General features: G+C 45.1%; 1 protein-coding gene across 6 annotated transcripts in view; it reads right to left on the reverse strand.

Annotated features, from left to right (window-relative positions):
- The window catches only part of ano3 (anoctamin 3), a 628446-nt gene that overhangs the window by 11340 nt on the left and 591328 nt on the right, over positions 1-25778 (reverse strand). For 5 of the 6 annotated variants that reach the window (XM_068046492.1, XM_068046489.1, XM_068046490.1 and 2 more), the window contains one exon: positions 24794-24899. In XM_068046492.1, the coding sequence (XP_067902593.1) occupies positions 24794-24899 (106 nt within the window). Of the gene's footprint in view, positions 1-17083; positions 17165-24793; positions 24900-25778 lie in introns of those variants that run through there. The other variant, XM_068046491.1, reaches the window with a different exon arrangement.

The raw sequence follows: 25778 nt of genomic DNA on the forward strand, positions 1-25778 counted from the left end.
GCAGAAGAGTAAAAAATAGATTAGAATCATATATATATTCGTATGGCTGGGGAAGCAGTTATAGATGTTGAGGTGAACAATCCATTCAATCATAATCTAGGTAGGTGGTAGGGAAATATAGGGACAGGTGGGGATGTGGTAGGAATATGGGATTAGTGTAGGATTAGTATAAATGGGTGGTTGATGGTCGGCACAGACTCGGTGGGCCAAAGGGCCTGTTTCAGTGCTGTATCTCTAAACTAAACAAACTAAACATAATATGATTGAATTTTATATTCAGTTTGAGGGAGAGAAGAGTGGGTCCAAGACTAGTATTTTAAACATAAATAAGGGCAATTATGAGGGCATGAAAGCAGAGCTAGCTAAAGTGAACTGGCAAATTAGGTTAAGGGATAGGTCAATAGCGATGCAGTGGCAGACATTTAAGGGGATATTTCAGAATACACAGCATAGATACATTCCAACGAGAAAGAAAAATTCCGAGGGGAGGACCCCCCATCTGTGGTTAACTAAAAGAGTTAAAGATAGTATTAAACTTAAAGAAAAAACGCATATTTACGCAAAGATGGGTGGCAGGCCAGAAGATTGGATAGAATATAAAAAACAGCAAAAAATCACTAAAATATTGATAAGGAGGGAAAAATTAGAGTATGAGAGAAAGCAAGCTAGAAATATAATGAGAGATAGTAAGGGTTTCTATAGATATTTTAAAAAGAGAAGAGTTAACAAAGTGAGCATTGGTCCTATCGAAAGTGAGTCTGGGGAATTAATAATAAGGAGATGGCAGATGAATTGAACAGGTATTTTGCATCGGTCTTCACTACAGAGGATTCAAGTAACGTCCCAGAATTAGCTGTAAGTCAGGAAATGGAAGGGAAAGAGGAACTCAAGAAAATTACAATCACCAAGGAAGTGGTACTGACCAAACTGTTGGAGCTGCGGGCTGACAAGTCCCCGGGTCCTGATGGACTTCATCCTATGGTCTTAAAAGAAGTGGTTAGTGAGATAGTTGATGCGTTGGTTTTAATTTTCCAAAATTCCCTCCATTCGGTGAATGTTCCATTAGATTGGAAAATAGCGAATTTAACTCCTTTATTCAAAAAGGGAAGGAGACAGAAAGCAGGAAACTACAGGTCAATTAGCTTAACATCTGCCTTAGGGAAAATGTTAGAAGCTATTATTAAAGATGTCACAGCAGGGCACTTAGAAAAATTCAAGGTAATCGGGCAGAGTCAACATGGTTTTGTGAAAGGGAAATCATGTTTAACCATTTTATTGGAGTTCTTTGAGGAAGTTACATGTGCTGTGGATGAAGCGAAACCAGTGGATGTATTGTACTTAGATTTCCAGAAGGCATTTGATAAGGTGCCACTTCAAAGGTTATTGCAAGAAATAAAAGCTCATGGTGTAGGGGGTACATTGGCATAGATAGAAGACTGGCTAGCTAACAGGAAACAAAAGTAAGCATAAATAGGTCATTTTCTGGTTGGCAAGATGTAACGAATGGTGTGCCATAGGGATCTGTGCTGGGGCCTCAACTATTTACAACTTATATAAATGATTCAGATGAAGGGACTGAAGGTATGGTTGCTAAATTTGCTGATGACACAAAGAAAGGTAGGAAAGTAAGTTGTGAAGAGGACATAAGGAGGCTACGAAGGGATATAGATAGGTTAAGTGAGTGGGTAAAGATCTAGCAAATGGAGTATAATGTGGAAAAATGTGAAATTGTCCATTTTGGCAGGAAGAATTAAAAAAAAACATTTTATCTAAAAGGTGAGAAATTGTAGAACTCTGAGATGCAGAGGGATTTTAGATTAGATTAAGATTAGATTAGAGATACAGCACTGAAACAGGCCCTTCGGCCCACCGAGTCTGTGCCGAACATCAACCACCCATTTATACTAATCCTACACTAATCCCATATTCCTACCAAACATCCCCACCTGTCCCTATATTTCCCTACCACCTACCTATACTAGTGACAATTTATAATGGCCAATTTACCTATCAACCTGCAAGTCTTTTGGCTTGTGGGAGGAAACCGGAGCACCCGGAGAAAACCCACGCAGACACAGGAAGAACTTGCAAACTCCACACAGGCAGTACCCAGAATCGAACCCGGGTCCCTGGAGCTGTGAGGCTGCGGTGCTAACCACTGCGCCACTGTGCCGCCCCTGTGTGTCTGTGTGTCCTCCTGCATGAATCGCAAGAGGTTAGTATGCAGGTACAACATGAAATTAGGAAAGCTAATAGAATGTTATTGTTTATTCCGAAGGGAATTGAACACAAAAGCAGGGAGGTTATGCTTCAGCTAAACGGGGCATAAGTGAGACCACATCTGGAGTACCGTGTACAGTACTGCTCTCCTTATTTAAGGAAGGATGTAAATGCGTTGGAAGCAGTTCAGAGAAGGTTTACTAGACTGATACCTCGAATGGGTGGCCTGTCTTACAAAGAAAGGTTGGACAGGCTAGGCTTGTATCCGCTGGAATTTAGAAGAGTAAAAGGCGATTTGATTGAAACATATAAGATCCTGATGGGTCTTGACAGGGTTGATGTGGAAAGGATGTTTCTCCTTGTGGAAGAATCTGGAACTAGGGGTCACTGTTTAAAAATAAGGGGTCGCCCATTTAAGACTGTGATGAGGAGAAATTTCTTCTCTTCGAGGGTCGTGAGTCTTTGGAACTCTATTCCTCAAAAGGCAGTGGAAGCAGAGTCTTTGAATATTTTTAAGGCAGAGGTAGATAGATTCTTGATAAGCAAGTGGGTGAAAGGTTATTGGGGGTAGGCGGGAATGTGGAGTAATCAGATCAGCTTGAACTTATTGAATGGCGGAGCAGTCTCAAGGTGCGTAGCGGCCTACTCCTGTTCCTAATTCGTATGTTCGTATATATATTCATATGGTGCAGTATGAATGGTTGTGATGCCAACAGGAATGGATCTCTCAGGGCAAGAGTTCAATATGTGGGTGATGGTCTGACTTGGATGACCACAGTCACAATCTGAGCTGGTCCTCATGTTCCACTTGTGGAGCAAGTAGCTACATCTTCTCTGGCCCATCTTCATGTGGTTGAGGGTTGTCCAGATATTCTGTGAGAGGTTGAAACCTGGGACTTCACCACTCGGGTCAGTTACCAGGTTGTGGTTGGTGATGTTAGCAGTTGACCAGGAGGTGGGGCTGTCGTCGGTTTGTGGGGTGTGGAGTGTGTTCCAGTAGGGGCTACGAGACTTCGGCCGGGCGTGTGGAAGTTTTTTGAGGTCCTGTATCAATGGGAGTGCTTCATTAGCTGTCAGCCGGTGGTGTTCTTAGAGGAGAATGTTTTCCCTGTGGACATCAGGTGGTTCAATGTGTACTAGCACAGGAAGTCACTCAAGCTGTGCTGGTCTCAACATTCCAGAAATAATCCTCATGATTTCCCGGAGGTGGATATCTACCATGTTTGTGTGGTGGCTCCTGAGCCAGGTTGAGCAGCAGTACTCTGCTGTTGGGTAAACCAGGGCAAGTGAAGCAATGCGTAGTGTGTTGGCTCTGCTGTCCCAGGTGGTACCCATCAGTTTCCTTATAAGATTCACTCTTGTCTTGACCTTGGTTCAGATGTTCTGGAGCTGTGGCTGTAGGTCAATGGACAGTCAAGAGTGATGCCAAGATATTGTGGCAGTGGGCTGTGGGTGAGTGGTCAGCCGTAGAACTGGACGTGATGTTGTTCCCTGGCCTTTGAGTTGTTCAGGTGGAACGCTGCAATGACAATCTTGGTGGCATTTGGTTGGACTCTCCATTTTCTGAAGTAGGCTTCCAGAGAACAGAGTTCTCCAGTGAGTGTTTTCTCAATATTCTGAAGTTCTTTAGCCTGGAAAGCCAGGGCCTAGTTGTCAGCATATATGAAGAGCACTGACTTTGTGGGAGGAAGATTGTTGGTATATATATTGAAGTGGGCCGGTGTGAGAACTGATCCCTATGAGAGCCTGTTTTTGGTTATGCGTGGACAGCTCATTTGATCTACAAAGTGCATGAGGAACTGTCGTTTGCTGATCATGGAGTTGAGTAGTTGTTGGGTTTACACACAGCAGATGATCTTGGAGAGTTTCAGCAGCATGTCATAGGCACAGGATAAGTCAACTAAAGTGGTCCCTGTCTTCAGGCCTTTCTGAAAACCAGCTTCAATATGTGAGGTCAGTGTCAGGACCTGCTCGGAGCATTGGATTAGAATCATCGAATTGTTACAACACAGAAGGAGGCTAATCAGCCTGTCGTTTCCATGTCGGCTCACTGCAAATACAACTTAGCTAGTCCCACGCCCCTGCTCTTTCCCCGTAGTCCTGCAAATATTTCTCTTCCGGTGTTTATTCAATTCCCTTTAGAAAGCCACGATTGTACCTGCATCCACCACACTCTCAAGCAATGCCTTCAGGATCCTAACCACTCACTGCACAAAATGTTTTTTCCTCATGTCACCATTGGTTCTTTTGCCATTCACCTTAAATCGGTGTACACAGGTTCTCAACCCTTCCACTAATGGGAACACTTTCTATCTACTAGACCCCTACTGATTTTGAACACCTCTATCTAATGTCCTCTCAATCTCCTCTTCACTAAGGGTAACGGGCTGGATTTTATCTTAGGCAGATGAGAATTCACCACCGACATAAAAGTCAGTGGTGAACCCATTTCTGCCTAGCCCGGGGATCCATCCCGCATTCTACAGGTCCCCGGTCTTTAATTGTCCAGAAGCGGGACTTCCATTCGCTTGACGGAGGAGGTCCTGCCTCATTGGGCTGCCGACCAATCAGCAGGCCGGCAGCTCTTAGTCCCAGAGGCACCAGCGGGAGCGGTGGCCACTGCTAGGACTGCTGCCCAGCTGACCAAATGGAGCCAGGGAATGAGGTAAATTGGGCATGCCTCACCAGGGACATCGGCCCTTCCCTGGTGAGGTTGGAGTGGTCATTTGGGTGGGTGGGGGGGCGCCTTGGGCGCCCGAGGGTGGATTGGGAGGCGGGGGCGGCCCTCAATCAAGCATCCTGTGCCCGACTGCCATGGTACCTCCCACCCCGGTGTGCGGAAAGGCCTGCAGCTATCGTTAGGTGGCCTTCCAAGTCCCCAGCACGCCCGCTTTCCACAGGTAAAATAACGGTGGAAGTGGGCGAGGGCCCTTAAGTGGCCACTTAAGGGCCTTGATTGGCCTTAGACGGTCGGGCCGTTTCCCCACTGCCCCCCCACCACCCGACCGCTGTAAAGTTGACCGGAGGCAGGAGGGGGACGGGTAGGCCTCCCGGAGTCTCCCACTCAAGTTTATGCCGCCTCCACGCCACCATCCGACCTGCTGTGGTGGATTAAAATTCAACCCAACATCCCCAGCTTCCCCAATCTATTCATGTAACTGAAGTCCATCATTCCTGGTGCCATTCTCGTAAACCTTTTCTGCGCCCTCCCTAAAGACATCACATCCTTCCTAAAATACGATGTCCAGAATGGGACACAATACTCCAGTTAAGGCTGAACCAGTGTTCACCAGAAGTTCCTTGCTTTTCTACTCTATGCCTGCATTTATAAAGGATCCTGTATACCTTTTTAACCACTTTCTCAACCTGCCCTGTCACCTTCAACAATTTATACATATACACCCCCAGGCCTTTCTGTTCCTGTCGCCTCTTTAGAACTGTATTCTTTATTTTATGTTGCCTCTCCTCGTTCTTCCTATCAAAATGTATCACTTCACACGTGCTATGTGACCTTGGCAAACATGTCTGCAGAAAGTGTCTCTGGTTGCAGAAGCTTGAGCTTCGGGTTTCAGAGCTCAAGCCGCGGCTGGAGTCACTGTGGTGCATCCATAAGATGGAGGACTACATGGATGGCACGTTTCAGGAGGTAGTCAAGCCAGTGCCTAGGCAAGCACAGTCGGAGGGGGACTGGGTGGCTGCTGGACGGATAAAGAAGGCAGGGCAGGTAGTGCAGGTGTTCCCAGAGGACATCCCACTTTCTAACTGGTATTCAGTTCTGAGTACCGATGGGAAAGAGGGTTCCTCTGGAGAATGCACCGCGAGTCATAACCAGAACATCATGGGTGACTCAGCTGTGCTGGGATGGAGAAAAAGGGGCAAGAGGGCAATCGTGGTAGGAGATTCTATGGTTAGAGGAACAGATAGGCATTTCTGTGGTCGCAGATGTGATTCCAGGATGGTATGTTGCCTCCCTGGTGCAAGGGTCTTGGATATCACTGAGCGGCTACACAGTATTCTGGAGGGTGAGAGTGCGCAGCCGGAGGTCGTGGTCCACAATGACATAGGTAGAAAGAGGGATGAGGTCCTGCAAAAAGAATTTAGGGATCTAGGTAGCAGATTAAAAAGTAGGACCTCAAAGGTTGTAATCTCTGGGTTTCTCCCGGTGCCACGAATGCGTGGCTGAAGAGATGGTGCAGGACGGAGGGCTTTAGTTTCCTGGATCACTGGGCCTGTTTCTGGCAAAGGTGGGATCTGTACAGGTTGTACAGGTTGCACCTGAACCGGAACGGGACTTGTTGGGGGGGGGTTTAAACTAATTTGGCAGTGGGATGGGAAACAGAGTAGAGCACAGTAGGGGGTGATGAACAATCAAATATAAATGAGAAGCTAAGTCAGTCTGGAGGGCAGAGTAAATATAGACCTGCTAAGACTCAAGCAAATAATGCAAGGCTGGATTGTATCTATTTTAATGCAAGGAGTCTCACTGGTAAGGCAGATAAATTGAGGGCGTTGATCAACGTTGAATCAAGTAGGGCCTATTAGGGACCAACGTGGCAATCTTTGTGTGGAGCTAGAGGACACAGGTGAGGTTTTAAATGATTACTTTTCATGGGTGTTCACTATGGAGAAGGACGATGTAGGTGTAGAGATCAGGGAGGGTGATTGTGATATACTTGAACATATTAGCATTGAAAGGGAGGAAAAATTAGCTGTTTTAGTGGGCTTAAAAGTGGATAAATCCTCAGGTCCAGATGAGATATATCCCAGGCTGTTATGTGAGGCAAGGGAGGAGATAGCAGGGGCTTTGACACAAATTTTCAAATCCTCTCTAGCCACAGGAGAGGTACCAGAGGACTGGAGGACAGCAAAATGTGGTACCATTATTCAAGAAGGGTAGTAGGGATAAACCAGGTAATTACAGGCCGGTGAGTCTAACATCAGTGGTTGGGAAAATATTGGAAAACAATCTGAGGGACAGGTTTAATCTGCACTTGGAGAGGCAGAGATTAATAAGGGACAGTCTAACAAATTTGATTGAATTTTTCGAGGAGGTGACTAGATGTGTCGATGAGGGTAAAGCACTTAACGTAGTCTACATGAACTTCAGTAAGGCTTTTGATAAGGTCCCGCATGGGAAATTGGTTAAGAGCCCATGGGATCCAGGGCAATTTGGCAAATTGGATCCAAAATTGGCTTTGTGGCAGGAGGCAGAGAGTGATGGTCAAGGGTTGTTTTTGCGAATGGAGGGTGTGACCAGTGGTGTACCGTAGGGATCGGTGCTGGGGCCCTTGCTGTTTTTTTTTTTAGAGATACAGCACTGAAACAGGCTCTTCGGCCCACCGAGTCTGTGCCGACCATCAACCACCCATTTATACTAATCCTACACTAATCCCATATTCCTACCACATCCCCACCTGTCCCTGTATATTTCCCTACCACCTACCTATACTAGGGGCAATTTGTAATGGCCAATTAACCTATCAACCTGCAAGTCTTTGGCGTGTGGGAGGAAACCGGAGCACCCAGAGGAAACCCACGCAGACACAGGGAGAACTTGCAAACTCCGCACAGGCAGTACTCAGAATCGAACCCGGGTCCCTGGAGCTGTGAGGCTGCGGTGCTAACCACTGCGCCACTGTGCCGCCCATTTGTAGTGTACTTTAATGATTTAGACGTGAATATAGGAGGTATGATCAGTAAGTTCACAGACGACACATAAATTGGTGGTGTCATAAATAGTGAGGAGGAAAACCTTAGATTACAGGACGTTATAGATGGGCTGGTAAGATGGGCGGAGCAGTGGCAGATGGAAGTCAATCCTGAGAAGTGTGAGGTGATGCACATTGGGAGGACTAACAAGGCAAGGGAATATACAATGGATGGTAGGACCCTAGGAGGTACAGAGGGACCTTGGGGTGCTTGTCCATAGATCACTTAAGGCAACAGCGCAGGTCGATAAGATGGTTAGGAAGGCATATGGGATACTTGCCCTTATTAGCTGAGGCATAGAATATAAGACCAGGGAGATTATGTTAGAGCTGTATAAATTGCTGGTTATGCCACAGCTGGAGTACTGTGTACAGTTCTGGTCACCACACTATAGGAAGGATGTGATTGCACTGGAGAGGGTGCAGTGGAGATTCACCAGGATATTGCCTGGGCTGGAGAATTTCAGTTATGACAAGAGACTGGGGTGGTTTTTCTTGGAGCAGAGAAGGCTGAGGGGGGACCTGATTGAGTCATTCAAAATTATGAGGGGCATTGATAGGATAGATTGGAAGAAACTTTTGCCCTTGGCGGAGGGGTCAATAACCAGGGGGCATAGATTTAAGGTAAGGGCAGGAGGTTTAGAGGGGAGTTGAGGAAAAACTTTTTCAACCAGAGGGTGGTTGGAATCTGTAACACACTGCCTGAAGGGGTGGTAGAGGCAGGAACCCTCACAACATTTAAGAAGTATTTAGATGAACACTTGAAATGCCATAGCATACAAGGTTACAGGCCAAGTGCGGGAAAATGAGATTAGATTGGATGGGTGCTTGATGGTCAGCGCAGGTGCGTTGGGTTGAAGGGCCTGTTTCTGTGCTGTAAAACTCTCTGACTTCTTTGCATTAAATTCCATCTGCCACGTGCCAGCTGATTCTGCCAGCCTATGTCCTCTTGAAGCCTATCACTATCCTCTTCACAGTTCACAGTACTGCCAGGTTTTGTCTCATTTCCAAATCCAAGTTCAGGTCATTAATATAGATCAAGAAAAGCAGTTTTTCTAACTTAAACCCCTGGGGAACTTCAGTGTATACCTTCCTCCAGTCCAAGAAACAACTTTCAGCAATATTCTCTGTTTCCTGTCACTCAGCCAACTTCATATCCCTTTTATTCCATGGGCTTTAAGTTTGCTGGCAAGCATATTATGTATCACTTCATCAAATAAAGATTTGCAGAAAACATTGTCAGGCATGTCCAGATGTCAAGGGGAGAAAGCATCCTGTGGATGGCTTCCAGTGGGTTTACAATGAAGCCCAATTTATCTCACTTTTCACTAGCCACTTATGCAGGCTTCAATAACTTAAATAACTTATGATCCCCATAGAAGCACATTAGCAGGATTTGTCCTTCTAGCAAGTGATGGCTGCCCATATTCTAATGATAATTAAATGAAAGGAAATAATATTTTATTTTCCTGTTATACATGCCCCAGTAACACTAAGTGTCAGGGACACCCTTTTGTCCCTACTGTCTAGTCTTGTTATGATGGCAGAGGGATTGTACTTAAATGAAAGATTCCTGCTGCAGCCAATTGTCTTGAAAGGAATAGAAGGTTAAATGAAGTATGCAGAGTTGGGGGGCAGAGGCAGGTGTGGAGCATAAAAACCAGTGGGGCTGAATGGCTTCTTTCTGTGCTGTAAATTCTATGTAAATCTACGGAACGTCCCCAACACCGAAGGCAAAGGCTGGAGAGACCATAACAATTATTTAAATGGCCACAAAGTGAAAGCTTGGCCAGTCTCAGGGCAGGCAAAAAGAAAAATGCCATGCCGAATAGGTGCTCCAATTCCAGAATACTGTAGTATTCTGCCCATCATGTCAATTCGGCAGGTTGGTAAAAATGGCAGTCTTTTTCACAGCATCACTCAGTTAAAAGAAATAGTTCTTTTAATATGATACCATTGTAGCAATGCCTGAGAGTCACAACATCAGGTCTCCACTTTTGCATAGCAGGAAAAGCTCTCCCAGGTGCGTATAGACTCAGTCCTTCCACCCCAAAAAAGCTACCATTACAAATTAGATCATGGCTTATCTGTACTTCAAGTCCACAGGCAGGATTTTTGCTTTGGGATTAGCACCCCAACGCCAGGATCATTTCCCGGTCCCAACCCCACACAGCATGGGTTTGACAGGCCAAACAACATTTTTGTTGGTTTGGCCATTTAATGGCCTGCGGGCATATTCACTGTCCAATTAAGGATGGCCGTGGGCTCCGGGAGCTGGAGAGCCAGTAGGATGCCCTCTAGCAGTGAAAAAGCTCCAATTTGTCAAAGCAGGTAAGGGAGAGATCAGCATTTTAAAAATCTTTGAGAATACAAATGGTCACGGTTGCCCCTCCACAGGGCCATTTATAAGTTGGCTGCTGGGAGGGGGGTGGGGAGAGGGGAGGGGTTGAAGGTTTGCTTAAATAGTGAAACGGAGCACTGTCCCCGCCTCCCCCAGGTCTGCCACCAGGAGGGCGGCCTCCTTTCTCTCGCTGTGATTTGGCCACTGCAGGGGGCCCGCCTACCGACTGGAAACTTCCAGTTAGATGCTGGAGAGGGGCCTTAATAGGCCTCTTAATGGCCTCAGTTGGCTACCCAACACTTTCGGGTGGGTAAACATCTCACCCCCAACAAGGCCTCCTTAAAAATGTCCCGGAGGTGGGACACTGCTGGCAAACCGCCAGGCCGACCAGCGGTGGGAAATTCCGGTCTCATCTGCCTCTGTTCCTGCCTCTGGCAGGTTTCCAAAATTCTGCCCCATGTACCTGCCTATAGTTCCATATCCTTTGGTATCCTTACCTAACAAAAATATGACTTTCTCCCCTTTCCATTGTATGTAAAAACACTTGAATAATGCTGCTTCCAAACTCAACTATTTTAGGCACTGGAATATAGCAGGAGCAGACTATTTGATAATAGGGACAAGTCCATGGAATTGCTCTTCCTCTCCCCTCACCAGAAGAACCACTAATACTTTAATGACTTAACTGCTGCGGCCTAGCTACATTTTGTTTAAAAGTTTCAGATGTGTGAACTGTTGTGTTCACACTGAAATAGCTGCGTCAATTATTGAGTGACCCCAATTTGAGAAGTGCATGGCTGGAATATCAGTGTCGAATTATAATGTTTTAAAAAAAGCAACGAGCATCTTCCTGGAATCATTCGTACAAATATTGACAGGCAATCAGCCAAGATAAATATTAAGCAAAAAGCCTGTGCAACTGGCGAACAAGCAAGAACCTGATCATTTATCAGGTTTAACTAAAACACATTTAACAAATTAAAATATGTAATATCAACTTTGTTACATCACATCGTTAAGAAAGGCTTCTCAAAGTGTGGTGTGTGATGTGTAGTGCTGGAACAGTGAAAGAGACCATTAGGCTGTATTAAGTGATGCTTTATTTGAGATGTTATAAACAACTGGCTTATGATCCATTAGGGCACTGAGCTGAAAGAAATACAGAGCGAGCAAAAATCAGGTTTTATATTCGTTGTCAATGATTTTATTTCAGTCCTGCATTATTTTCTCTGCATGTTTAATCACCCTTAATGTAAATACACTGACCCAGGGGATTTCTGTGAAATCCTCTTCTACTACTGATAGCTATTTGGAAGCATTAACAGAGCACGTTTTTCCACCATTCCCCAGTCTGTTACATACTTGTTATAAGCAGCCACTGCCACAAGTGAATTCCAATTAAGTTCAAACCCAAACACGTTGGGATGTTTCCTAGTAATTTTATCTTTTATCTAAAATAGCAGATAAAAAGTGTGCAAAAATGTGAAATGCCTTCTTCAATTAGTTACTCATCATGAATTAGCTATACTCTTAATTGGTTATAGCACAGGGGTGTCCAACCTTTTCACATGGGGGGCCACATTACATTTTTTGTTGTACACAGGGGACTGGTGAGCAAATTTCAAGAAGACAAAGGCATTAAAAATTTATCTTTCTAGTAATCAAAACAACACGTGCATTTTTGTGAAGAAGCTTTAAATGAGAAGACTAATTTATTGACTTACTTTTTTGTCACTATATTGAATAATGACTTACTTTCTTTTTTTTTCTTTCTTTTGGGCCTCCTTATCTCGAGAGACAATGGATACGCGCCTGGAGGTGGTCAGTGGTTTGTGAAGCAGCGCCTGGAGTGGCTATAAAGGCCAATTCTGGAGTAACAGGCTCTTCCACAGGTGCTGCAGAGAAATTTGTTTGTTGGGGCTGTTGGACAGTTGGCTCTCCCCTTGCGCCTCTGTCTTTTTTCCTGCCAACTACTAAGTCTCTTCGACTCGCCACAATTTAGCCCTGTCTTTATGGCTGCCCGCCAGCTCTGGCGAATGCTGGCAACTGACTCCCACGACTTGTGATCAATGTCACACGATTTCATGTCGCGTTTGCAGACGTCTTTATAACGGAGACATGGACGGCCGGTGGGTCTGTTACCAGTGGCGAGCTCGCTGTACAATGTGTCTTTGGGGATCCTGCCATCTTCCATGCGGCTCACATGGCCAAGCCATCTCAAGCGCCGCTGACTCAGTAGTGTGTATAAGCTGGGGATGTTGGCCGCTTCAAGGACTTCTGTGTTGGAGATATAGTCCTGCCACCTGATGCCAAGTATTCTCCGAAGGCAGCGAAGATGGAATGAATTGAGACGTCGCTCTTGGCTGGCATACGTTGTCCAGGCCTCGCTGCCGTAGAGCAAGGTACTGAGGACACAGGCCTGATACACTCGGACTTTTGTGTTCCGTGTCAGTGCGCCATTTTCCCACACTCTCTTGGCCAGTCTGAACATAGCAGTGGAAGCCTTACCCATACGCTTGTTGATTTCTGCATCTAGAGACAGGTTACTGGTGATAGTTGAGCCTAGGTAGGTGAACTCTTGAACCACTTCCAGAGCGTGGTCGCCAATATTGATGGATGGAGCATTTCTGACATCCTGCCCCATGATGTTCGTTTTCTTGAGGCTGATGGTTAGGCCAAATTCATTGCAGGCAGACGCAAACCTGTCGATGAGACTCTGCAGGCATTCTTCAGTGTGAGATGTTAAAGCAGCATCGTCAGCAAAGAGGAGTTCTCTGATGAGCACTTTCCGTACTTTGGACTTCGCTCTTAGACGGGCAAGGTTGAACAACCTGCCCCCTGATCTTGTGTGGAGGAAAATTCCTTCTTCAGAGGATTTGAACGCATGTGAAAGCAGCAGGGAGAAGAAAATCCCAAAAAGTGTGGGTGCGAGAACACAGCCCTGTTTCACACCACTCAGGATAGGAAAGGGCTCTGATGAGGAGCCACCATGTTGAATTGTGCCTTTCATATTGTCATGGAATGAGGTGATGATACTTAGTAGCTTTGGTGGACATCCGATCTTTTCTAGTAGTCTGAAGAGACCACGTCTGCTGACGAGGTCAAAGGCTTTGGTGAGATCAATGAAAGCAATGTAGAGGGGCATCTGCTGTTCGCGGCATTTCTCCTGTATCTGACGAAGGGAGAACAGCATGTCAATAGTCGATCTCTCTGCACGAAAGCCACACTGTGCCTCAGGGTAGACACGCTCGGCCAGCTTCTGGAGCCTGTTCAGAGCGACTCGAGCAAAGACTTTCCCCACTATGCTGAGCAGGGAGATTCCACGGTAGTTGTTGCAGTCACCGCGGTCACCTTTGTTTTTATAGAGGGTGATGATGTTGGCATCGCGCATGTCCTGGGGTACTGCTCCCTCGTCCCAGCACAGGCATAGCAGTTCATGTAGTGCTGAGAGTATAGCAGGCTTGGCACTCTTGATTATTTCAGGGGTAATGCTGTCCTTCCCAGGGGCTTTTCCGCTGGCTAGGGAATCAATGGCATCACTGAGTTCCGATTTGGTTGGCTGTACGTCCAGCTCATCCATGACTGGTAGAGGCTGGGCTGCATTGAGGGCAGTCTCAGTGACAGCATTCTCCCTGGAGTACAGTTCTAGGTAGTGCTCAACCCAGCGGTCCATCTGTTTGCGTTGGTCAGTGATTATGTCCCCCGATTTAGATTTGAGGGGGGTGATCTTCTTGATGGTTGGCCCAAGAGCTCTCTTCATGCCATCATACATTCCTCTGATGTTTCCGGTGTCTGAGGCCAGCTGAATATGACTGCATAGATGTTGCCAGTAGTCGTTTGCGCAACGCCTAGCTGTTCTTTGTGCAGTACTTCTGGCTGCTTTAAGTGCTGCGGATGTTAAATCGCTGGGGGCTTTCTTGTAGTTCAAAAGTGCAATGCGCTTAGCGGCTATGACAGGTTCCAGCTCTTCATTATGAGATTGAAACCAGTCTGCATTTCTCTTCGCACTTTTGCCGTAGGTGGTCAAAGGTGGTATGACTTACTGACATACCTGTTTTCATGCACAAGTAGTCAATCTCTGCCCGCACACTTGATGTAACGATGTGAAATATACTGGATAGATGCCCATCTATCAGGAGAGGAGGTCCTTAAATGCCAGTTAATTAGCCCCTTAAGAGTCTTGATCGGATTGGGGTGGACAGGCTGTTTCTCGCCACTGCCACCCTGCGTAAAATTGCAACAGGGTTGGGAAGGCATCAGGAACAGCCGCCTCCGCCTCCTGTTCAATTTTACGGCCCTCATCACATACCCCCACCTCCAGCCTGTTCATTGTGGGGGGGGGGCATAAAATTCCAGACCCTGTCTCTCTTTCTCTCCCGTCTCTCTCCCCCCCTCTCTCTGTCTCTCTCTCTGTCCCCTCCCTGCCTCTCTCTCTGTCCCCTCCCTGCCGCTCTCTCTGTCCCCTCCCTGCCGCTCTCTCTGTCCCCTCCCTGCCGCTCTCTCTGTCCCCTCCCTGCCGCTCTCTCTGTCCCCTCCCTGTCTCTCTCTCTGTCCCCTCCCTGTCTCTCTCTCTGTCCCCTCCCTGTCTCTCTCTTTCCCCCTCCCTGTCTCTCTCTTTCCCCCTCCCTGTCTCTCTCTTTCCCCCTCCCTGTCTCTCTCTCTCTCCCCATCCCTGCCTTTGTGTTTCTTGTTCCATGTTCCCCGCTACTGCTCCTCACAGCAGCCATTCCCACAACTGGATACTTACCATGCCTGTTTTATTTAAGTTGGGACGAGTGGAGGCAGGAACCTGCCCAGTGTGCAGGATACAGGATATTTACTGAACCTCGTGAAAGCAGCAGGGACAGTCGATCCCAGGGCGCCTGCACCGCTTTCCACCAACTAGCGCTAACTCTACCTGGGCAGCCACTTTCAGTCACAGGGAGTGACCAATCACAGACAGGGGTCCCCCTGCCTGTCAGTCGCAGGTACCGCCTACCCCCTCCACCTGACGTACAGGGGAGCCGTCAATCAGAGCCGAGCCACAGGCGGGCAGGATGGAAACCTTTAGCAGGCTGACATGGCCCGCGGGCCATATGTTGGACAACCCTGCTAGAGCACGTGAAGAATCTTCCTTCACTAGAGAATAGAATGTGGCCAATGTAGCAGTAAAGAAGGAGTAGTAGTGATATTGGATCGGATAAAAATAAAGAGGAAGTACTTAAAAGGTTGACAGTACACAAAGTTGAAAAGTCATCCTTACGGATGCATCGAGGCTCTGACTACAATCTTCTAATATTCCTTAGATATGGGATTGGTGCAAATGTTACACCTCTATTCATAAAAAGAGGGGGATAAACCTGGCAATTGCAAGTCCAATGGTGGGGAAACTTTCAGGGACAATGGGTCTGATTTTGATTTGGCGCAAGTGGATAGGTTTAGAATAACTTGGATTCTCGCCCAATAATCCAGGACAAAATTAACTGGCATGTCAAAAGTATGGTCTAATAAATGAAAGTCAGCACAAATTTGTTTCAGGCAAACTGTGATTGACTAACTTAATTAAGTTCTTTGTGAACTAACAGAGAGGGTTGATGACAGTAGCACAGTTAATGGTGTGTATATGGATTTTCAAAAGGTTTTTGATAAAATACCATATAATAGACATTTTAGCAAAATTAAAGCCCATGGGATTAAAAAGACAGTAACAGCATGGATACGAAATTGGCTAAAACAGAGCAAAGAGCAGTGACAAACTGTTGTTTTACAGACTGGAGGGAGCACACAGTGGTGTTGCCCAGGGGTAGGAACATAAGAAATAGGAGAAAGAGTAGACCATACGGCCCCTCCAGGCTGCTCTGTCATTCAATACGATCATGGCTGATTTTCGGCTTCAACTTTACTTTCCTAACCATATCCCTTGATTCCCTGAGTGACCAGATATCTGTCTATCCCAGCCTTAAATATATTCAATGATGGAGCATCCACAAGCCTCTGGGGTAGAGAATTCCAAAGATTTGAGTGAAGAAATTTCTCATCACAGTCCTAAATGATTGGACCCTTATCCTGAGACTGTGCACCTGTGTTCTAGGTTCCCCGGGCAAGGAAAACAAAGTCTCAGTGTCTACCCTGTCAAGTCCCTTCAGAATATTGTATGCTTCAATGCGATCACCTCTCATTCTTATAAACTCTAGAGAATATAGACCCAATTTACTCAGCCTCTTATCATAGGACAACCCTCTCAACCCAGTGATCAACCTAGTGAACCTTTGTTGTACTGCCTCCAAGGCAAGTATACCCTTCCTAAAATATGAAGAACAAAACTGCAGTATTAGGAACGCTTCTCTTTTGATATATATTAAAGACATGAACATGAGTACACAGGACTTAATTTCAAAGCTTACACAAGTAACACAAATAACAGATAACACAAAATGCAGAAATATAGTACACAATGAGGAGGACATAGACTGGTGAAATGGGCAAACATATGGCAGATGACATTTACTGCAGAGAAGTGTGTCATGCTACGGCCCCACCTGCCAAGAATGAGACACATCAATTTTGTCATGAACATTGATTTTTAACTGTTGTTGGAGGGAGGAAATGACTTATTAAACAGATCAGCTATGGCTGGAAAAAACATTTTCATACTAACAGACATCGAAGGTGAGGAAGCGCATTCCAGGGCCTGCTATGGAGGATACAATCCACAAGGGCCAGGACTGGTTAGAACAGCTGGTCACATGGCTACCTAGCTGTTCCAGAGTTTTCTTTTGAACTGGCCACAGAGAGTTTGAAGGAAGAAAGTCTGTTTGCTCCTGAACTGAGAAGATCTCTGCTGTCTGCTCCCATCTCTTTCTCACAAGTCTCTGAATCCACTGAAGACACATGGACCCCAAAAGAGAAAAGTTTCCTACAGCAAACAAGGTTTAAGAAGAATATAGGACCTCAACGAAAAGCAAGATCTACCTACAATCAAGGATTCTACAGTGAGCTCAAAGAACCGTAACAAAAACTCTTCAGATATTGCCTCAAACTTTCCCACTTTATTTTTTTTCTGCTCTTTTCTGTCTCTATTTGCATGTGTGTATTGCATATGCATGCTAGCGTGGGTGCGTCATGTATCTGTAGGCGTCAACTGAATTAGAGTTTAAGTCCAAATTTAATAAAATTCAACTTTTCATTTTTAAACCTCAGAAAGGCTTTTTGTGCTGGTTTCTTTGCCTTATAACTGAAAAGCGATGAACAAGGATTCACCAAGGGGGAGTTAAAAACACGTGTTTAAAATTAAACCCTGTTACGGTAAGACCAGGTGAAGCCTGAGAGGGACCCCTAGAAACCTTTCTCACCTGGTCATAACAAGTAGGAAGAGGTATGTTCTAGGAGAAAGAATGTGGAGAGGCAATATAAACTAAATAGCATAATTTTAAAGGGAGTGCAGGGACAACGAGGCCAGGAGGTGTATGTGCACAAATCTTTGAAGATGGAAGAATAATCTGAGAAGGCTGTTTACAAAGCCAATTGGACCATAGAACCATATAAAAATTACGGAACAGAAGGAAGCCATTCTGCCCATCGTGTCTGTGCCGGTACGAAAAAACTAGCCACCCAATCTAATCCCACCTTCAAACACTTGGTCTGGAGCCTTACAGGTTACAACAGTTCAGGTACATGTCCAGGTACCTTTTAAAAGAGTTGAGGGTTTCTACCTCCACCACAGATCCAGGCAGTGAATTCCAGACTCCCACCACCCTCTGGGTGAAAAGGTTTGTCCTCATGTCCCCTCTAATCCTTCTACCAATCACCTTAAATCTGTGCTCTCTAGTAATTGATCTCTCCACCAGGGAAAAAGGTCCTTCCTGTCCACTCTATCTAGGCCCCTCATAATTTTGTACACCTCAGTTAAGTCACCCTCAGCCTCCTCTTCTAAGGAATAGAACCCTAGCCTATCCAATCTTTCCTCATGGCTGCAAATTTCTGGCCAAATTCTTGTAAATCTCCTCGGTACTCTCTCCAGATCGATTATGTCCTTCCTGTAATGTGGTGACCAGAACTGTACACAATATTGCTGCTGCAGCCCAACCAGCATTTTATACAGTTCCAGCATCAGATCCCTGCTTTTGTCTTCTATACCTCGGCCAATAAAGGAAAGCATTCCATATGCCTTCTTCACCACTCTATCTACTTGTCCTGCCACCTTCAGGGACCTGTGGACATGCACTGCAAGGTCTCTCACTTCTTCTACCCCTCTCAATATCTTCCATTTATTGTGTACTCCCTTGCTTTGTTTGCCCTCCCCAAATGCATTATCTGACACTTCTCTGGATTGAATTCCATTTGCCACATTTCCACCCACTCAACCAAACCATTGATATTATTCTGGAGTCTACAGCTATCCTCTTCACTATCAACTGCATGGCCAATTTTTGTGTCATCAGCAAATTTCTTAATCATGCCTCCCACATTTAAGTCCAAGTCATAATATATACCACAAACAGCAAGGGACCCAACACTGAGCCCTGTGGAACGCCACTCAAAATTGCTTTCCATTCGCAAAAATATCCGTCGACTACTACCCTTTGTTTCCTGTCACTGAGCCAATTTTCGATCCAACCTGTCACATTCCCTTGTATCCCATGGAATTTTATTTCTCTGACCAGTCTGCCATGTGGGTCCTTGTCAAATGCCTTACTAAAATCCATGTAGACCACATTCAGTGCACTACCCTCATCAATCCTCCTTGTTACTTCCTCACAAAACTCAATCAAGTTAATAAGACATGAAATAAAAACAGGAAATGCTGGAAATACTCAGCAGGTCTGGCAGCATCTGTGGAGAGAGAAGTAGAGTTAATGTTTCAGGTCAGTGACCCTTCAAAGTAAGACATGGCCTTCCCTTAACAATCCATGCTTACTATCCCTGATTAATCCGCGCCTTTCTAAATGGCAGTTTATCCTGTCTCTCAGAATTGATTCTAATATTTATCCACCACCGAAGTCAGACTGTCTGGCCTATAATTATTTGGTCTATCCCTCGCACTCATTTTAAATAATGGCACAATGTTCGCAGACCTCCAATCCTCTGGCACCTCGCCCATATCCAGTGAGGATTTGAAGATGATCATCAGCGCAGCTGTTATTTCCTTCCTGGCTTCCTTTTACAGCCTGGGATGCAATCTATCCAGCCCTGGCAACTTATCCACTTTCAAGAATGTCAGACCCTCTAGTACTTCCTCTCTCATTATGCTTATCGTTTCAAATATTTCACACTCCTCTTCTTTTACTACAATGTCTGCATCATCCCTCTCCTTTGTGAAGACAGAGACAATAAACTCATTAAGAACCCTGCCCATATCTTCTGCATCCACGCATAAGTTCCCCTGTACATCTCTGATAGGCCCTACCCTTTCCTTAGTTATCCTTTTGCTCTTAATGTACTGATAAAACATCTTTGGGTTTTCCTTGATTTTACCTGCCAATAATTTTTCATGTCCTCTCTTTGCTTTTCTAATTTCCTTTTTTACTTCACTTCAGCACTTTCCATTCTCCTCTAGGCTTTCTAAAGTATTAGGTTTTTTGTGGCCGTCATAAGCTTTCTTTTTCTGCTTTAACTTACCCTGTAAGCTTCTAGATAACCAGGGGACTCTAGATTTGGCAGTACCATCATTTATCTTTGTGGGGACATGTCTACACTGTGCCTGTAGCATCTCACTTTTGAATGCCTCCCACTGGTTTGCCACTGCTTTTCCTTCAAGTAGCTTTATCCAGTCCACTTTCACCAGATCACCTCTCAGTTTCGTAAAATTTGCCTTCCCCCAATTTAGAACTTTTACCCCTATTTTATCTTTGTCCTTTTCCACGATTATGCTAAAACTAACTGTGTTATGGTCACTATCTCCAAAATGGTCACCCACTGCTACTTCATCCACTTGCCCAGCTTCATTACTGAAGACAAAATCTAGAATTGCGCCCCCTCTCGTTGGGCTTGTTGTGTTCTGGATAAAAAAGTTCTCAAGAATTTTGTGCCCTCTGTGCCCTTCACACTGTTTGTATCCAGTTGATATTAGAGTGGTTGAAATCTTTGGCTTTATAAATAGAGGCTTAAGGCTGAATTTTACTAGCCCTCCTGGGACAGGCTGGGAGGCATGGGGGGCCGTAAAATGGTGAGGGAGGATGAGGTGTGGAGTGCCGGTTATCTTCCAGATACAATGGAATTTTATCAGTGAAGGGGAAGATGGAGGATGGCTTTCCTGCCCAAAGGCTATTTAAGGCCCATAAGTGGCCAATTAAGGGCCACTTAAGAGCTTCTTCCCACCACCACCACTGGCATTTTGCCAGCGGCTGTTGGGCCCCCCGCCACATGTGGAGACCAGCCAAAACTCAGTGGCCTCCCTGTGGTCTGGGTGAGGGCCCTCCTGTTTGGGCATGCTGTGACAGAGAGGAGCCTCCTCAGCAGCAATGCCGCCCCCCCCCCAACCTTCACTAGGGCCTGCCTGAATGGATGAAAATGTGTTGGGGCACCCCTGAATAGCTCAGGTGGGGTTGCCTTGACTTTCTGGCCCAGCATCATGACCCCTGCCATGGGGAGAATAGTACAGCCCACACAGTACAAAAGCAAGGAAGTTATGCTGAACATTTATAAAGCACAGTTTAGGCCTGAGCTGGAGTACTGTGTTCAATTCTGGGTGCCACACTTTAGGAAGGATCTCAAGGCCTTAGAAAGATTGCAAAAGAGATTTACAAAAATGGTGCCAGGGATGAGGGACTTCAGTTACGTGGAGAGACCAGAGAAGCTGACAAGAGGTGATTTGATTGGGCTGTGCAATTTCATAAATGACTGTAATAGGGTAATAATGAGGAGAAACTGTTTCGAGTACCAGAAGGGACAGTAACCAAAGGACACCAATTTAAAGTGATTGACATAAGAGACAGAAGTGAATGAGGAAACTTGTTTATGCAGCGAGTTGTTCAGCTCTGGAATGCACTGCCTAAAAAGGTGGTGGAAGCAGATTAAATAGTAAATTTCAAAAGGCACTTGGTTAAGCACGTGATAGAAATGTTTTTATAGAGCTCTGGGGAGAGAGCTGGGGTGTGAGACTAACTGGATAGCTCTAGTAAAGAGACGACACAGGCATGATGGACCAAATGGCCTTCTTTTGTGCTATGTCATTCTATGGTTTCACAGTACCAATAAACAATCCAGTTTGAAGTGCATCACTGCAAGTAAGTTGACCACAACATTTGGATACTAACATGCATTTTACAACAAAGTAAGAAATTAGGTTATAGACAGCTACAGCACTGAAACAGGCCCTTCGGCCCACCGAGTCTGTGCCGATCAACAACCACCCATTTATACTAATCCTACATTAATCCCATATTCCCTACCACATCCCCACAATCCTCCGACCTACACTAGGGGTAATTTACCATGGCCAAATTACCTTTGAACCTGCAAGTCTTTGGCTGTGGGGGAACCAAAAGACTGAGGTGAGTTGGTTTTCCAGTCAGCGAATTGACACTGCTAAGTGGGAAATTGGAGAATACATTCTCTATATTAGCTATCTCTGCTGTCTTCATGTTGCTTTTCCTCTTTCTCTATGATTCACTTTTGTTCTTCATTTCGCTCTTTGTTTATTTTTGGGTTTTTTTGGGTAGGAGAAGGTGAGTTGCATGGTGGGGCAGAGACCTACCAACTGTTGCGGACGGTATTGGGATGGGAGCTAGGAAGAACTTGGTTTCCAACTTTCCCCAATTACTCATGCTTCCCTCACTCCTCTCACCATCCTACCTCTTCTCCTTTGAATCTCTATCACTTGTCTCATACTTAATTCTCCATTCACTTCCTTCCCATTCCTACTCACTTCCCACCCCACCGCCCAAGAGTGGGAGACAAGAGCAGTGTTCCCTCTAAGCTGCGTGAGTGCATGGCTACATTGAAATCCAGAATGTACTGTGCAGTGCAACACACAGGTTAGGCACAACCAATGTTCCATATGACCTTACGAATTAGGAGCCGAAGTAAGTCATTCGGCCCCTCAAGCCTGCTCCACCATTCAATAAGATGATGGCTGATCTGTTTCTGACTCGAATTCCACACTCCCATCTACCCACAATAACCTTTGATTCCCTTGCCTAACAAGAATCTATCCACCTCCGCCTTAAAAATATTCAATGTCCCTGCCTCCACCACCTGCTGAGGCAGAGAGTTCCAAAGTCGCACAACCCTCTAAGAGAAATTTTTTTTCTTCATCTCTGTCCTAAAAGGGCAACCCCTTATTTTGAAATAGTGCCCCCTAGTTCTGGACTCACCCACAAGAAGAAACATCCCCTCCACATTCACCTTGTCAAGACCGTTCAGGATCTTATATACTTCAATTAAGACTCCCCTCACTCTTCTAAACTCCAGTGAAAACAAGCCCATTCTGTCCAACCTTTCCTCATAAGACAACCTGCTCATTCCAGGTATTAATCTAGTAAACCTCCTCTGAACCGCCTCCAATGCATCCACATCCTTCCTTAAATAAGGAGTCCAAAACTGCACACAGTATTCAAGATGTGGTCTCACCAATGCCCTGTATAACTGAAGCATAACAACCTTACCTTTTATTTTCAATTCCTCTCGTAATAAAGGACAGCATTCCATTAGCCTTCTTTATTACTTGCTGTACCTGTATACTAACTTTTTGTGACTCATGCACTAGAACACCTAGATCCCTCTGCACCTCGGAATTCTGCAGTCGTTCTCCGTTTAAGTAATACTCTGCTTTTTTATTCTTCCTGCCAAAGCGAACAAGTTCACATTTTTCCACATTATACTCCATCTGCCAGATATTTGCCCACTCACTCAACCTATCCATATTGGTCTGCAAGCTCCTTATGTCCTCTTCACAACATACTTTCCTACCATCTTTGTGTCATCTGCAAATTTAGCTGCCGTGCCATCGCTCCCCTCATCTAAGTCATTGATATAAATTGTAAAAAATTGAGGCCCCAGCACAGACCCTGCGTCACATCCTGCCAATCAGAAAGGACCCATTTATTTTTAAGATGCACGTGTGTGTGGCTACATAACAATCTTAAAAGTACCATGCAGTTCAACAACCAGGCTGTGCACAACAAAGAAAAATTAGAGGCAACATTGGGAAAGAGACCAGAGGTCCTTTCACCCTTAACCATCTTCTCTTCTTTCTGCTCTCCTTTCCTATCTGATTTTCTCAAGGAGGCCTTGTTTGCTTTCAAAATTGAATTTAAAATAGTATCAAATTACAATGAGGAATGAAACCCCTGTCGACAGTTCTAACAATCTGTACCAACACTGACTGTCTCTTACTTTGTCTCATCAGTGTTAGAACTTAGGAAATATTGAGAGTTTTGGGAAAAATTACCTATTCCAAGCTCAGGGTTTTGGGAGAAGCTGAGGCCTTGTCATAAAACTAGAATGAACGCATTCAAGACACAAAAGACTTCAAATGGATGCGAAATATATCATTTTCATTGTCTTCAGTATTTCGTTTCAACCCTTAATTTGCAAAATAGTAATTTGAGTTACTGAGAAAAAAAGGCAGCCAAAAAAATGTTCAGAAAATATTTGGAACCATTTATGGGTAACTGGTCACCAAATTGCCCAGAGTGACTAATTTGCATAGGCAAATCCCAATCTAAATTTGGATGCAGGAATTCCTAACGGGGAAAAGTTGACACAAAAAGGGCTGGATTTTAGTTGATGCAAAAAGGCGTAGATAGGGTAGCTAGGAAGAAACTTTTTCCCTTAGCGGAAGTGTCAATAACCAGGGGGCATAGATTTCAAGTAAGGTGCAGGAGGTTTAGAGGGGATTTGAGGAAAAATGTTTTCACCCAGAGGGTGGTCGGAATCTGGAACACACTGCCTGAAAGGGTGGTAGAGGCAGGAACCCTCACAACATTTAAGAAGTATTTAGATGAGCACTTGAAATGCCATAGCATACAAGGCTACGGGCCAAGTGCTGGAAAATGGGATTGGAATAGAAAGGTGTTTGATGGCCGGCACAGACACAATGGGCCGAAGGGCCTGTTTCTGTGCTGTACAACTCTGTGACTCTATTTTGTATTGCCTCCGCGGCTGTTGCCCACAGGACTCGTGCCGATGCGATTATGTGCGGGCGGCCATTTTACATATTCACGGCGGCCGCCCCCCTCCAATCATGTGGAGGGGGCGGCATTGGCAGCGCCGTTCACGGTGTCACCGGTGTGGAAGCAGGTGCTGGCGCCATTTTTAAAAGGCTGCCAGCCCTGAAGAAGGAAGGTGTTCTGCCCAGGCTCCCCGGGTTAAGAATTCCTGTGCCCCAAGTGCTCAAGAGCCTGCAGATCTAGAATTGGGCTGTTTAGCCACCAGCGAGCGTGCCAGCACGCACAGAGCCGAATCTTCCCTCGATCTTTGTTCGCAAAGAACCAGCCGTCATCACCCATTTAATTTATATGGTTTACTCAAAATAAAGTTTCTGCAACACAGTGAAGTTATGAACAGCAACACTGCTCAATCAAGTAGAGACATAGAGACTGACCTCAAACACGATGATGAAAGCCAAACGTGCAGCTAGAACATGCCAGAATTGTAATGTGAACTCATAACGATTCTGATCCCATGGAGGAGCTCTGTAGTCTCTGTACCTTGAAGTAAAAATGTAGTTAGAAACCGTAAGTTACTGCAAATGATTAACTGTTTGGTCTGTTGAAGGTAGACTATGACAATGGGTTTTATTTTGGATTCTGAAAGCCTTTGTTAGCTCCTGGTGTTTACTGTTTAAATCCAGCTAACTTATCCCTGATGACAGATTTCTAGACCTTTTTTTCAGTCAGGTTTATGATGCTGCTGCCTGGATAAGGAAGTTAGAATTAACAGTGTAAACACAGAAGGATGGCCTGCATTTTGCAGTTGTAATGAGAGCAAAACTGTTAGCGTATGCTGTCATTACAACTATGAAACTGACAGCAACTTCTGGCGTCTGCACAAGTGCAGTAAAATGTGCAAATCCAGTCCCTGCTCTTCCAGTGTGCACTGTTGAAGTCCCCGCGATGGCAATCTTCTAGAAATCACTGAACCGATGAGAACTTGAGAACGTCCACCTTTACGCTGTAATATTGCTGTTAAAAAGTCCAGAAAAAGTTACACCTTATCAATGAGGTGTAACTGAATTTTTAGCAGCGTACTAAATCATAACTACTGAAGAACCTCTGAAAAGCAAATTTGATACACGTGTAATGGCAAATTCCATAGTTTTTAAATACAAGTTTGTTTCTGATACTTCAGCTCTGTGTATCTCCCAATATTTATTTCACTCTGAGTAAAATTTACAAAAATGAAGGACAATTTGTGGATTTTACTTCCTGGTTTGCTGTCTGTGAGAATTCTTCAATGTAATTAGCTGCTTGCCCTGATTGTTAACATCACTGTTACTGCATGCCTGGAGAGCCCCTTGACTTGCTGCCAGATTTGAATTAACATCAGGAAAGGTGAAATCCATGCCACAGAGATTTCTAGATCTTTGT

This window comes from Heterodontus francisci, chromosome 14 (genome assembly GCF_036365525.1).
Source record: "Heterodontus francisci isolate sHetFra1 chromosome 14, sHetFra1.hap1, whole genome shotgun sequence".
In the NCBI taxonomy this organism is placed as follows: Eukaryota; Metazoa; Chordata; class Chondrichthyes; order Heterodontiformes; family Heterodontidae; genus Heterodontus; species Heterodontus francisci.